Below are 14,419 nucleotides of genomic sequence, written 5' to 3'. Positions count from 1 at the left end.
ATTGCCACTCTGACCTCGGTGCCAGGGAAGGTTGTAGAGCAAATCGTCTCCAGTGCTATTATGCAGCACGTGCAAGACAGCAAGGCCCTGTCAGCATGGGTTTGTGAAAGGCAGGTGAGGGAAAGGCTGTGGATTTTACCTGCCTGGACTTTAGTAAAGCCTTTTAACACCATTTCCCACAGCATTCTCCTGGAGAACCTGGCTGCTCGGGGCTTGGACTGGTGCATGCTTTGCTGGGTAAAATCTGGCTGGATAGCTGGACCAAGTGGATGGAGTTAAATCCACTCACCCATGGTGTTTCCCAGGGCTCAGTGTCTGGGTCAGTTCTGTTCAGTATCTTTATTAATTATGGATGAGGGCATCAAGTGCATCCTCAGTAACCTTGCAGGTGATGCCTAGCTGGGGGGGAGCGTTGGTCTGTGAACGTAGAAAAGTTCTACAGAGGGATCTGGACAGGCTGGATTGATGGGCTGAGGCCAAACGTATGAGGTGCAACAAGGCCAAGTGCCTGCAGCACAGGCTGCCCAGGGCTGGAGCCACCACCCCTGGAGGTGTTTAAAAGCCGTGTAGAGGTGGTGCTGAGGGACACGGTTGAGTGGTGGCCTTGGCAGTGCTGGGTTAACAGTTGGACTCAATGATCTTAAAGGTCTTTTCTGACCAAAACAATTCTGTACTTCTTTAACAAACTCACTCCACCTGTGTCTACTTAAACTATGCTTGTCACATTTGCCAGACACTTTCAAAACTTTCTAAAATAGATTATGAACTTGTAAAATAATATTTTATTTTTTGGAAAATGTACAGGTTTGACCAGCAGTTAAGATCTATGTATTATTATACAGTAACCCAGGCTACAGTTTTGATTGTGACAGACATATTCTGGAATAAAGATTCAGGGCTTACAGTTGAAAGGGCAGTAAGAGAAAGAAAGGAAATAACAGCTTCATTTTGCTTGTGGGTTTTGTTTAAAGTGAAAAAGATCCTGGTTATAACCAAAGTGGTACTGAGAAGAAAAAAAAGTGAATGACAGGTTTTTCCAAGTGGCACAAACACAGAGGAACAGCCTATTTTAATGTAATATAAAATACTGCAGTCCCGTTTTCCCCCCACTTCTGGATTAACGATCAAATGCTCTGTCAAAGCTCCGTTTCTGTCCTCTGCCTCTGAATCTGTTTCTGCCAGAGCTTCCACGCCGCCCATTCCTGGAGCCTGAGAAGCTTCGGCCTCCTCCTCCTCCACCTCCTCCTCCTGCTCTCTGTGATTCTACTAAATCAGGCAGTTCAGTCGCCACGCACAAACGCCACTGTTTTGAGTCTTCCCACCTTGCCTATTAAAATAGAGCCAGGCATAGCAAGTTAAAATTCTCAGAATCCACATAGAGGGTACTTAATAACTCCTAATTTTGCTCCACTCGGAAAAGGCAGAATTGTGAGCTAACAGAGGGGATTTGAGTTTCTAACTCAAGTGGTCCATGCTGGTTTCAAAATTTTAAGTGGAAGAGCTACAGCTGCCCGAGTACACCTCCAGAAGGGAAACCCACCTTAGTGCTTTACAGAGCAGCCTCACCTGTAAACTTTTCCCTTACTTTTCATTTATTAAGAATATTCTTATTAATACTATAATTATTACTGATCACAAATCCACACCCTCCCCTCAGTTCCTCTCTAATCTCCAGATGCTGTTTCAGGATTCATCCCAAATCATCATTTAGGAAGAATGCCAGGGCATGAGGGTATGGAGATGCACCAGTTGAGAAATACGTGAAGGGAAAACTGGAAGTCTCTGGAATTTTAGCATGGGAATACTAATTCTGTCATGCAAAAAAACCCTGGAATTCATGTCTCTGTGGAGAGAATTCTGGCTTAACAGAATGAGGGGCAGGGAATAGAAAAAAGAGGATTCTGTGGTGTAATGAAACTCCTTGCCTACAAAGATTAATCCAGCAGCAGTAACAATGGGTGGATTGTTCCCATCACCCCTCAGCTAAAGCTACAGATTTTTGGAGCCAAGGGAAATACTTCAGGAAAAACCACCCCTTTTGCCATTAGGAAAGGCAGGATGGAGGCTACTTAATGTGTTCTGCCTAAGCCAGTCCAGCCAGTTTCATCTGCAGCCTGCTCTAACCAGGAATTTCAATGAACATACCTCTATTTCCTTTTGGTCTGCTGCAGGAATGTCAAAGCACACACCCTAAAAAGAGAGAATAATTTTAATTGATACAAGTCTAGCCTTTTACTTGACTGCAACTAAAAAATACAGAGCCTACAAATCTATGCACTAGAGCAAACAGTTTTACATTGCAAGTGTGGTTTTTTAATACTTAAGACACTTTGAAATCTTTGAACATTAAGTTGCAGCCATATTTCTCAAAACACCAAGACTTGCACTTCCTTAATGTTTTTCTCAGTTCCACATACATTTTTATTTCCTTTGCATAAGCCAGTACTTCCAATTCACATTTCCTTGCACTTTTAACAATAAGCCTATAACCCTTTCCATCCTAACCTGTGGTCTGTTGGGCTTCTGCATTACTCATTTTGTAAATTCTTTTAAATCAGAAGCCTTAACCTATATTAAGAAATGAATACACCTACTGAACTTAATATTTAGGTTCAGACTAAAAACTGCTTGAACCATTAAGTACAATACACAATTCACAGGTTAAAAATGCTGTTCTTTGTTGGAAGAAGCTATCTGGATATTGAGAATTACAAATGTGATGCAGGGAAAGCATCCATAGATAGAGTTCCACTCCTCAAGTACAGAACAATGCTGTGAAGAGGCAAGGACAGTAAAACAATCCTTAACCATTAACACAGTATCAGAGATCATGCACGAATGACACATTCAGAGCAGAAATAGTTGACTGGAACAAAGGAGTGTCCTCAAGTCAAATTCAAACCAGAAGCATCTGGCCAAGAAACCCTGTGAACTAGATGTGAAATTCATACAGCAAGACATGGAGGTTCACTTTTACACAGATGGAATGTAGGAGAGAATACACAGAAGGCAAGAATTGTTTTTATAAAAAAACAAAACACAACGATCAGGTAAAAAAAGATCAAGTATTTCCCCTGACAATTGCTGAGAAAAGGCAACAGCTAGAAGAGCTCAGCAGCAAAGGTACAAAGACAGCTCACCATTCTCCCCTTGAGGAAACACATCCTGTTCACCTTCCTATCAACATCCTCTCCCAACAGCTCCCGCAGTCTTCGCCAAGCATAGCTCATGTTGTTGATTTCTTCTGAGCAGTGCAGTATCATTGTAACAAACCCCTAAAGAGAAAGAAATTGGGCATGCACCATGAAGACAGAGCAATAAGCTTCAGCACATCTATCAGACAGGAGGAATCTGATAATTACAGTTTATAGAAGAGGATTACAAGTGGATACTACTAGGGGAAAAGCAAGTATATTTGCAGACAATATATTCTTGCTTTTAGCTAAGTCAGTAATCCCTAGAGGCTTAAGTAAAGTTCACATAAACAGAATCGTAAGGGAACAACTAATTCTCTAATCTCTCTTTAAACAGCACAACAAAGGTGTGGTGTTGTTTTTCAGATTCAAGACCAAGGTCAAGCCATACACCCTTACCGCATCCGAGTTCAGCAAGGAGCGCTGCTCAATGGAAGTAGCACCTGAAATGTGGGCAAGAGCTGCAGCCAGAGCATTAACTGGTCCCTTTTCTTGTATTAGGAACCGAGCAGATTCTTTGAAATACTCAATAGCAGTTTGAGGAACAGAATCCAGACATCTAAGTAATTAAAACAAACAAAATTATGCACTAGTATTACTAGGCTCTGGAATAGAAGGAAAGAACAGCAATCCTAGACTTCAGTAGTCACTAGTTCAGAGAGCTCAGCATGACAGCAATGGGCAATCTGAACAGCTCTTCTGAACTAGGAAAACAGGAGGATACAACAGGGCTTGAGTGACTGAACACACCTGATGGCATCTTTGCTGGAAGCCTTTATTATATCTGTTGCAGTAGGAACACCGACACGCTTGAATGTAATGCCCTGAAATTTGAAAAGCAAAATACAGATGGATGTTGCAGGCCATAAATAATTCAGTTCTAAAGAACCAGTACTGGACTCCAATGAAACAAGCTTTTAAATCTTTCTTCTTTTCACCCTTAAGTCTCAACTTTTGCTAGTGAAAACTACTAGGTTAAGCTAATAGGGAAATTGGAAACCCTTAAATGCCTTTTATATAACAGGTCAGTTTAAATAATCCACTGACCCTAAACTGAAATAAAAAGATACCATTTTGGCAGATTCCAGGGGAAAAAACATCCTACAAATTCTGAGTTATTAATTTTAGTCTGGTTTACTTGGACTTAAGTTACACAGCCCTTCTGAACATATATCCAAGTTTTATGTTCATCTCATGCCAACTGAATACTTCATCAGCAAGAAAACTACCATATGGAACAGTGCAGAGTACAAAAATGGAGGTAACAGCTCTCAGTGAAGCTGCACCTATGCAAAACACTGATCCGCAGGACCTGACCATGCACCCAAACCCCACAAGGTAACTGCACCTCAGCTACATGCTTGATAAGCCACGTTCTGGAGCTGAAATTCTGAACAACACACGAGGATTTGACATGCTGCCCTGGCACACCACACCTGAGTGCTGGTGATAAGGAAACTCAGCCTCACCGCTTTTTGCTCCACGTATCTCAGCTGATACTCTTCCTTCCGCTGATAGAAGCAGATACAGATCCCAGTCCGTCCAGCTCGACCCGTGCGTCCCGAACGATGGATATAGGACTCCACATCCTACACAACAAATAGCCTTATTACTTAGCTCATTAACTGTCCTTTAATCAACACATTGCATTCACGTAACTTACTAGAAACTATTACAGCTAAAATTGAACAATACACAATGACTGCATCAGAGAATTAAATTAAAAACCATTCTTTCACTAAAGCCCAATGAATAAGCTTTTCCTGAACCCTTTAAAAATCACAGTTTGAAAGTTAATCCATACTTATGGTTCTGGCTAAGTCTTGTTTTGGCATCACCACAGAGAATATGGGAAAACACTGAGTGTGTAACAATTCCACTCATCCTCCTGCAGATCAGCTTATGCATGGTTACTGTGATATTAATGAAGAATTCACTGAAAAATTATCTTGTTTCTTTTAAGCCCTCCTAACTCTGCCAATGTTCTCTCTCCTTGGGTTCCCTCATCATATCTCCCCCTACTTAGTGAATTGTTCTTGCAACACAAACTGCCTTTCTTCACTTCCCACTGCTTCCAGACTTGCAACCCCCCTATATGGGCTTGAAGTGAGAGGCTCTGCACTGCCTTAAAAGGTGGCATTCTAAGGACACCACCTTTAAACATACTAGGGGCTGATGGCCTCTGAAAAGATATTCTAAGAAACTACCACTGTCTATCAGGACATTTCTTATCCTTAAATGCCATGCTGATATAGTCTGAGGGGAGAATATCATCACCTGACAGCATTTGCTACTTGAAAACAGAACTGCAGATTATTACAAGACACTCCTACCTTTGGTGGTGAGCTTTGTACAACCAGGTCTACTTCAGGGATATCTAAACCACGTGCAGCTACGTTGGTGGCAACCAGAACTTTAAAAGTACCATTTCTAAAACCTTTCAAGGTGATCTCTCTTTGCTTCTGAGGAATGTCACCATGCAATGATTGGCAATCCTGAAAAACAGCATTATTATAGGACTGTACCAAAGACAGTGCTCCATTTTACAGTCAGTTTTGGGTACAGTATCTTGGTATTTAACATACACCATACAAGATACAGAAGAACTGAATTACCAGAGTTTATATTTTAGGTGTCTTACAATATTTACTTCTTATTTATATACCTCAAAGTCCTTTAATAAAGGTAAGAAAACAGAATCACAACATCTGTCTAACTACTGTGACCTATGAAAACAACTATGCCCTAATTTACCATCCACATCATCTGTGCAAGGCTTAGCTCTTTCAAAACAGGTACCAATAGTTTTGTCTTCTTAGTACTTATTTAGACATCTTTTCCAAAACAGTGTTGCTTCTTAATCCCCTTTGATACATGAATTTTCCCCACAATACTAACACAATGCTAGGGTCAGCACAGAATCCAAAAAACTCCTTTTCAGACAGTTTTGGATTAAGGCATATATTCATTTATGCAGTATTAATATTCTAAAACAGAAACATCTAAGTAAATTCCTTCTCTTACCTGCCAAGATCAGAGTTCTGTATTGCCTATGCAAGATTTGATATCACTAACACCCCCAGTAACGCAGGTTCAGCTGTTAGTGAGGTCATCTAGAAGTGTGGGGAAAAACACTCCTGAACACAGCTGTGGCAGATGAAAAAGCTTCTCCTTCCCCATGGATGGTGCTGCTGTACTGCTTTCTTGACATAACCCATTCCTCAATGAAAACAGTTATGAGGAAAAGCAGATGCTGTGGCACCATCACCAAGACCCAGCATCAGTGTCATTGCACCACATGGACATCATGGACATTGCACCACCACCTCCAGAAGTTCTTTTTCCTCAGTGCCAGAGTGTGCTGCAGCACAAACCTCAGGAATACACCAAAGCTCATTCACTAGAGATGGCAGACTGAATTATTTCTGTTTATACGTCTTCAAACTCTTCATAACAGCTACTAAACATCTTATTGACAATACAAATAGAGCCTCTGGTATCTTCAACTCTAAGCCCTAACTGCCCTCCTTTGACAACACTAGTTGATGTCAACATCACAGTCCAGTAACTGCTAGTCCAGTGTCATGACCTGTTATCCTAGTAGTTCTATAAGTCTACCATCTTTTTTTCATCCAAGACAGTCCTCTCTACAGAAAAAATAATTCACAACAGTTTCACCTTATGTCAGTGAGAACTCCTATGAAAAGAAGTCCTTTGTAGCCCAGTATCTGTTAGGGTAGCCTAGTCTCAAGATTATGATGCTGTCAACTTGCAACCAGTTTGTTGATTGTTTGTTTTTTTTAAAAAAAAGATTCTTTTTGGCAGTTTTAAAACTGACTACCTGCCAGCACCTGCCTTATCCACATTGAAAGCCTCCCTTTCCAACTTTTTCAGCACAGGTCTGGTACCAGCATTGGGTTGATACATCTCTTGACACGTTTTGTTCCTTAATACAGGTGATAAAGTACCTGTTTGATTGAAGCATTCATAGCCAGCTCATTAGCCTCCTTCTTGGTCTCACAAAAGACAATGGTCCTCCCATGGCTGCCACTGTAGACCTGGATGACATCTCCAATAACTGCAGCTCTCTGAGACCAGTGACACTCTATTGCCAAATGCTATGGAAAAGAATTCCAGTGTTTAGATTACCTAAAAGATTCTTTTTTAAATACATGTGAAACTGTAAAATCCAGAAATAGTGAAGAGTTACACAGTTCCCTGATGGGCAAAATACATGTCTGTGGAACAGGCAAAATCCATAATGCTCTTATGCCCACCACGACTAACCTAACATTAAGCAAAATAATTACAGTAAAAGGAAAAAAAAAATACAGTCTAAAATCACTTATTTTAAACAAACAAACAAACCCACAAAAAAACAAACAAACAAACAAAAAAAAAACCACAAAATAAAAACACCAAACCCAGGAGACGTTTTACTATTTCTCTGGAAGACAGTCAAGGGTGCAAGATTTTATCACAGTTCTATCAGCTAAAGCTTTATGGCAGATAAAGCCAAGCAAACAGTGTGTTAAAAGCTTTTTTTCAAGCAGAAGATAAATGCTGTTTCAATTCTACTGATACAATTATGATGTATCCCATTGATCTGTCAAAGTAACTGCTAAGCAGTACTTGAACTGAAACAATGTCTTATTTCATCAAGTACAGAAAATCAATGCAGGCTTCAAGTATTGGATTCCTTGCTATGGTAGTTGCTGCATACCAAGCAAAGACCTAGTGAGGTGAGATAGTGCTGGAAGTTCAAAAAATCCTCCTGTACCCAGAACTGTAGCCTAAAGGAAAAGGGAAGAGGCCTGAAAACACATTAGGTTACTCACTTCTACTGTTGTAGCAGCCTTTTGAGTTTTTTTCCCAATAAGATCAATCTGTTCATATTTAGACTTCATGTATTTCTTGGCCACATCATACACCCAATGTGGGCAAGTTGCAGAAAACAGAAGAGTCTGGGGATTGTCTTCAGAATCTTAAAACACAGAACAATGTTTCACTAACTTCACGTCTCATCTTACAGAGGTATACAAGTTGATCATACATGCTATTAGAAATATGATGTCAAATATCAGTATATAAAATAGAGGAGGCAGTTCTGCTTTTAAAATGTTTTAAATGTTTTAAAATTTACTTCCAACGTTTGGAGAAAAAAATACTCTAGAAAGCCTAAGTATTTTCTACTACTTGCTTAAAAACTGAGATTACCCTTCTTGTACGCAACACGCAAAATGTCTTCCACTTGCTCAGCAAATCCCATGTCCAACATCTGGTCAACTTCATCAAGTACAACATGTTTCACCTTGGTGAGGTCCAGTTTGCCATTCTGAAGGTGGTCTTTGATTCGACCAGGTGTGCCAACCAAAATGTCAATGCCGTTTCTCATGAGATCAACTGATCAATGGGAAAGAGCAGAAGAGGAGTTAGCAGTGAACTAGGGAACACTCTCTACATCATAAACACATTGTGGCAAAGTCATAATGAAACAGCTTCTTAAACCATTCCTAAGCACTCTCCTTACAAATGTGAGAATAAAGGATGAATAGGAGGAGGGAAAAGAAACCAAACAACAAACAACACTGCTAAGGTAGATGTTCTGCTCTTCCTGAAGGAAAAAAGATGAAACATCTCCCTTCCTTCTCCCTATTATTAAAATAGTAACAAAGAGCTTCTTTTAACACACTCTGTGAATAGTTAGCTCTTCCCAAATTGTCTACTTTAATTGGAAACTTAAAAAAACCCTATTTATTTGACTATCCAAATTACTGGAATCTTCTCCTTCCTGAAGTTTTGCAGGAAAAAGAATTCGTCCCTAATATTACCTCAGGATATTGCAGTGAACAAGATTATTCCTGCTCTCATTTGCCTTTTTTACAACCATCAATAAATTCTGCTGTCACAATAAAGAAATAATCCTCCACTTTACAAATCCTCTATATATCCTCTATCACACACAAAAAAAACCCCTGCACCCACTTAGGGCTCTAAGACTAAATATTTTTAAGAGAAAATATAAATGTTTACAAGAACCTAAACCCAAATACTCTGCATACACACAGTATAATCTCTTCCACTTTGTCCTGGTTTGAGTACATGAGTAGACAACAAACACGAAGAATGTAAATGAGAGCTACAGTTATTTCTCACCATGAGAAGACATATTCTGAGCTGCTGAACTCCCCACGAATAACTCTGTAGTTCTTGAGTGAAAAGTTAGGAAGGACCCAACTGCATTTCTCAAATATGTCAATCTACATTTCATGCCAAGTGTCACTTACTTTGTCCATTATACGGAGTTCCTCCATAAAAACAAGCTACTGTGAGCTTTCTTGTGATGTCCTTGAAATCTTTGGCAACCTGGTTTGCCAGCTCTCTTGTTGGGCAAAGAACTAGCACCTAGATAGAAGACAAAAAGATGTTCTCTCAGCATGGCTTCTGCCAAGAAACCACTAGAATTCTAATTGTTAGTTTAGGTCTGACCATTTACATAATTGAGAAAATATATATATGGTTTAAATAGTTATCTGGCATGTTAACAGAGAAACACACTGCTTAAGGCTCTCCTAACATCATTAATGTCCTTCAGCACATACCCATTTAGGATGGGCTAACCTCTTTTTAAATGAGATGGACAGCAGGTACTTAACAAAACCACCAGCCCAACAAGCTGGTCTTCACCATGGTCCTGGAGTCTGTCCTGATATCCCTGCAGAAGCAACCAAAGAACCACCCTCTTTTCCAATACACAGGCTTCACTATGGGCAATGGACAAGCTTCTAGGAGTTTTAACTACTTTAGTTTAATCTGTGATTGCAGTACTGCTCTCAAATCTGGCACCAGTGCCTTTGACAAAAGGAACCTTAAAATCCTTATCCCGTTACTTCTTTCAACATTGAAACATGTTACAGAAAAGAAAGCAGTGGCACATTATGATAGAGCAGGACCTGAAGTCTTTCTAAGACTTGTGCCTCCCTCAAAGAAAGCTTTCCCTTCTCCTCAAGACTGTGCCAAATCCAGAGCCAGTATTCCCAGTCGGACAACCAACACAATGGGCAGCTGCAAAGAAAACTGCTAGTACTGGTTTTGAAATGAGTTTCACATGATCTATGAGATGGGTGACAAGATTAAACAGATTAAAAATAAAATTCCACTAGTAACAGGGATTCAATAAGCTTTGGCCTATCTAGTTTTGGAGGACATCACAAGAATTTGGTGAGAAAATATAGATGTTATTCATTCCCTAGCAGAATTCAGACTGCTCCCAATGAATCTGCATCCTCTTCAATAGCTGGTGGTGGTCCCAGTGAAAACTAAGTCTATTTTTTAAACAACCCAGTATTGACTCATTTAAACAAACATGTTTTAGACAGCTCTGACCAGTCAGAAGAAGTCACTGACCTGTTACTAATTTGGGAGAAAAAAAAGCATCCAATAACCATTTTACTCTCCATCAGAGGGTATGAGGCAGCAAAGGATGCAGGCGAAGCCCAACAGACACAGCTTTCAAATAATCTTTAATGTGGGTTGGCTTGTCCCTGCACAAACCTGAAGAACTTCTCCAGCAGGTTAAAACTCAATCACTCAGACATAAGGCAAAGGAAGATCATCTTAACTGAGCACTGTTACCTTTGGTGAGCGTCCTCTTTTTCTTTCCTGTGAGTCTCCCTGAAGCTTTTCAATTAAGGGAATAGCAAAAGAGAATGTTTTCCCTGTTCCAGTTCGTGCTTGAGCGATCACATCCTTGCCAGAATACACGGGGTCGAAGGTCTTCACTTGCACAGGGAACAGGTACGTCACCCCTCGAGCTGTGACAATGACAACAGACCTCCTTCATACCATCATTTTGCCAGTGTTCTTGCATACTCTTCAGAGGAAGTTATCCCAAGCAGAACCTCCCTCAACTCTAAAGCTAAAGTCAGGACTTTATTATCACCTCCACTGATTTATTTCGTCACAGAGGTCATCTGCAAAGACTGCCCGTTTTACTCTCCCACTTCCTACCACCAGACATGGTGCCAGCTGGGACAGATTAAGTGACTAGCCATTAATTAAAGCCTTTATATCCTAAGGCTCTATTTATGTAATACACCCCACCTGCCTATAAAGATAAAACTCCATATCACTTTATTCTTAATTCATACCAAGTCATGCACAACCTAACGAAGATAACTGGCTTCCCTTTATTCACACTGAAATAACTGCTAACTGAAAAATTCTCACACAGATTCAAGTTATTATTTTGAGCTTATGTCATTTGAAAGACTACTGCAAAGGCTGAGCTGGGCAATACTGCAAACAAAATAAGTCCATGTCCAAATCTGTATTTAAGAGTAGGCAATCAACACATCTTCTTTGTAGCACCTGTGCTTGCAAACACACAAGCAGAGCACACCTCAAAGCTCATCCATTATTTCTAGCATAAAAACACATGACAGAGGTCATTTATTTTCTGTGGCCACATCATGCCAAAAACTTTACCTTGAAGAAGCTGCACAGTCCCTTTGGAAATAGAAAAATTGGAGAAAGCCCCCTCTTTCTGTTCTTCAGTCATCTCCTGTTAGGAAAACAATCGATCAGGTTAACACTGCAGGTGAACATCACACGACCATCAGAAACCTCAAGGCAATGGCACAGGCTCTGGTGTCACTGTTCAGTATCTCAGCTGCAGCTGAAGAACCTTCTTGGTTTTACCTACTACCATATTTCAAAGTTAGACAAAAGTGAACTGTAATTTAAATTAAGGCTGTTCCTATCCAATATCTTAGCCCTCTACATGCAAAAACACCCAAATGAAAACTCTGAAAACTCTTCATTAAATATTAACATTCAATTTTAAATAGCTACCACTGACCTAACAGATAGATGATGCTGTAATGTGGAAGGATCAGACTTAACATCTAGCCTGTCTCCTACTTCTCCATTAATACAGCACTGATTTACAGATACAGAAACTGACCCCCAAAAGAACAACACTATGAGGCAGGGCATCAAATGCAGCTACTGAGTAATGCATCACTGCCTCTTACATTTTAACAGCACAATGATTAAAATGCAAAATGTGAGGAAAGACTCTGGAAGCCCTGGATGCTTTGTGAAGCATCAGTTGGAAGTAGAAAAAAAACTAAGCAACAGCAGGAGGTGCAGGTATAAGGCTGTTCAAAACAATTCCTAGGTACAGCAAGGTATGTTTCTCTTCAAATAAATGTAAATGGTTCATGTCAAGTAATTTTAAAGGAAGAGATATCAAATAGAAATAGTCAAATAACAACATTCCTACTCAGAAGCACAAGAAGACTGACAAAACTATCAGAGCATAATATTTTGTTACAGTGAGGACCAACTTAGCATGTTAGCAACTACTATTTGATGAGACATAAAGACATATTAGTGCATAACTTCTTGTTTTCCACTAGCTAAAACACAATTATTATGATTATCTCACTAGCAAGCAGTCGTAATACCAAAAAGAAGTCAATTAAACTATGTTTGTAGCAATTACCATTATGCCTAACGATGCTGAATCATATTAAAGCACCATCTCACTGAAGCTTGTCGACCTGCCAGCAGCAACCACAGCACCAGCCTGCTGAAGGGAGGAAACCATGGTGCACTGATACACAACTTCAGGAGTTCTCATAATTTAAAGTCACCAACCAAAGGAACAGGTCAGAAACTCTGAAAGTTTACAGCAACCTTTCCACTGGCTAGAAGAGAAGGAAAGGAAGGGATAACCTGCTCTATATTAACCCTTAGGGCAAGTCAGGAGTTGAAAGCCAAACCCACCAGTGTAACTAAATCCACCCTTGCTGTTACCTGCTCTTGCTCACTGTCGCCATCCCCACTCGATGTTTCACTGGAATTCCCGTGCCGCTTTTTGTGGGCGGATTTAGCGTTTAAGGCAGACAACCTCGCGTCCTCCGGGCTCTCCTCTCTGCTGCACCCGTTTTGCTTAACTCCACTCCTGGATTTCTTGAGTTTGGGGGGGTCGAGCTCATCCTCCGACTGCTCACTTTCCTCCGCCTGAGCCTTCCTCCGCCGGGATTTGTCGTGCCGTTTCGACTTCTTCTCTTTTTTCTCCTTCTGGCGAAAACACAGCGCGCCGCGGCGGCAGGTGAGCGCACGGGGGCCAAGCGGCACGGGAAACACCGCAGAGCAGCTCCAGTTAAAGCCCGCGACCCAGACGTGACGGCGAGGCCGGCGCGGCGCCAGCCCCCTCCCCGGCCACGAGACACCCGCGCCTGCATTCTCGGCACTCTGCCCCTCTCAGACCCGAGAGCTGCCCAGCCCAGACCGGCCACACGCCCGCTCCGGCGGGGCCGCCCAGCCCCGAGGCGAGGCGAGGCGGGGCCCACAGGCCCGGCCGCCCTCCCGGGAGGCCCCGCCGCCGCGCACGTGGCCGGCCCGCATGGCCCGCATGCCCCGCACACCCGCCAGGCCCCGCCAGCGCGGGGCGGGGAAGCACGGCCCGCGGCACGGCCCGAGGCACGGCCCGCCGGACACGCGGCTGCCCCGGCGCGCAGGCGAGGCGGCGCGGTCAGGCCGCGGGTGGCCCCGGAGCCCTTTCCCCGGTACCTTGCGCCGCCGCCGACTGGTCTCCAGAGCTGCCTCGGTCTCCATAGGGCAGTCGGAACCCGACTCGGCCCCGCTGCTGGCGCTGCCCCGCGTGGCCTCCGGCATCGCGGCTGCCGGCCCCGCCGCCGCCGCTGCCCGCCCCGCCGCCGCCGGGCTGTGACAGCAGCACGCCCCGCCCCCCGGCCGCCCCCGGCAGCCAATCAGCTGCCTCCCTGCCCGCCGGACTACAATTCCCGGCATGCCTCGGGTCCCTCACCGGACTACAGCTCCCAGCATGCTCCGCGCCCCGGCAGCCAGGCGTCCGCCATGACGGGCCGGTTTGCTCCTCACCTGCCGCGCTCCAGCCTTATGCCGCGCCCCCCGTTGCGCGTATAAAGCCCCTGGGAGGGGTTTTTAAGGAGTCGGAGAAGCTGCCGGCAGACCAGGGCCGTGTGAGGTCCTGAGGGCGGAGAGGTTCTGGAGAAGGCCGAGGAGGAGCGTCGCGGTTCCTGCGTGACTGGAAGCGGCCGTGGGAGCGAGGCGAACAGGAGAGCGGGCCCCCGCCAGCACGAACGCAGTTTGTTCCTCTTCGTCACAGCCAGATTCACCTTCTTTAAAAGATATCTCCGTTAGCTTTAAAAGCAGACAGCTGCAACTTCAGCCTT

General features: G+C 43.0%; 1 protein-coding gene across 1 annotated transcript; it reads right to left on the bottom strand.

Annotated features, from left to right (window-relative positions):
• Nucleotides 1–759: 759 nt before the first annotated feature.
• Nucleotides 760–13,913, bottom strand: LOC127384522 (nucleolar RNA helicase 2-like). Its single transcript, XM_051619067.1, has 15 exons — nucleotides 13,776–13,913; nucleotides 13,017–13,283; nucleotides 11,682–11,757; nucleotides 10,830–11,008; nucleotides 9,482–9,599; nucleotides 8,412–8,597; nucleotides 8,033–8,178; nucleotides 7,163–7,312; nucleotides 5,528–5,689; nucleotides 4,664–4,783; nucleotides 3,945–4,018; nucleotides 3,594–3,753; nucleotides 3,141–3,275; nucleotides 2,146–2,190; nucleotides 760–1,327 (listed from the first exon to the last, which is right to left on the bottom strand). The coding sequence occupies exons 1-15, from the start codon at nucleotides 13,878–13,880 to the stop codon at nucleotides 1,118–1,120; spliced, it is 2,133 nt and encodes a 710-aa protein (XP_051475027.1). The 5' UTR covers nucleotides 13,881–13,913; the 3' UTR covers nucleotides 760–1,117.
• Between the last annotated feature and the right edge of the window lie 506 nt (nucleotides 13,914–14,419).

This window comes from Apus apus, chromosome 4, assembly GCF_020740795.1.
Source record: "Apus apus isolate bApuApu2 chromosome 4, bApuApu2.pri.cur, whole genome shotgun sequence".
NCBI lineage: Eukaryota > Metazoa > Chordata > Aves > Apodiformes > Apodidae > Apus > Apus apus.
The sequence above is the reverse complement of the archived record's forward strand: the minus strand, read 5'-3'. Positions and strand labels throughout refer to the sequence as shown.

Excerpts from the sequence above, each read along its gene's own strand:
- LOC127384522 (XM_051619067.1), bottom strand. The coding sequence starts at position 13,880 with ATGCCGGAGGCCACGCGGGGCAGCGCCAGCAGCGGGGCCGAGTCGGGT. Across the intron at positions 8,179-8,411 it reads GCGTGTTGCGTACAAGAAGG|ATTCTGAAGACAATCCCCAG; the intron begins GTAATCTCAGTT and ends CTGTGTTTTAAG. Across the intron at positions 3,276-3,593 it reads CCTTGCTGAACTCGGATGCG|GGGTTTGTTACAATGATACT; the intron begins GTAAGGGTGTAT and ends CTTTCTCTTTAG.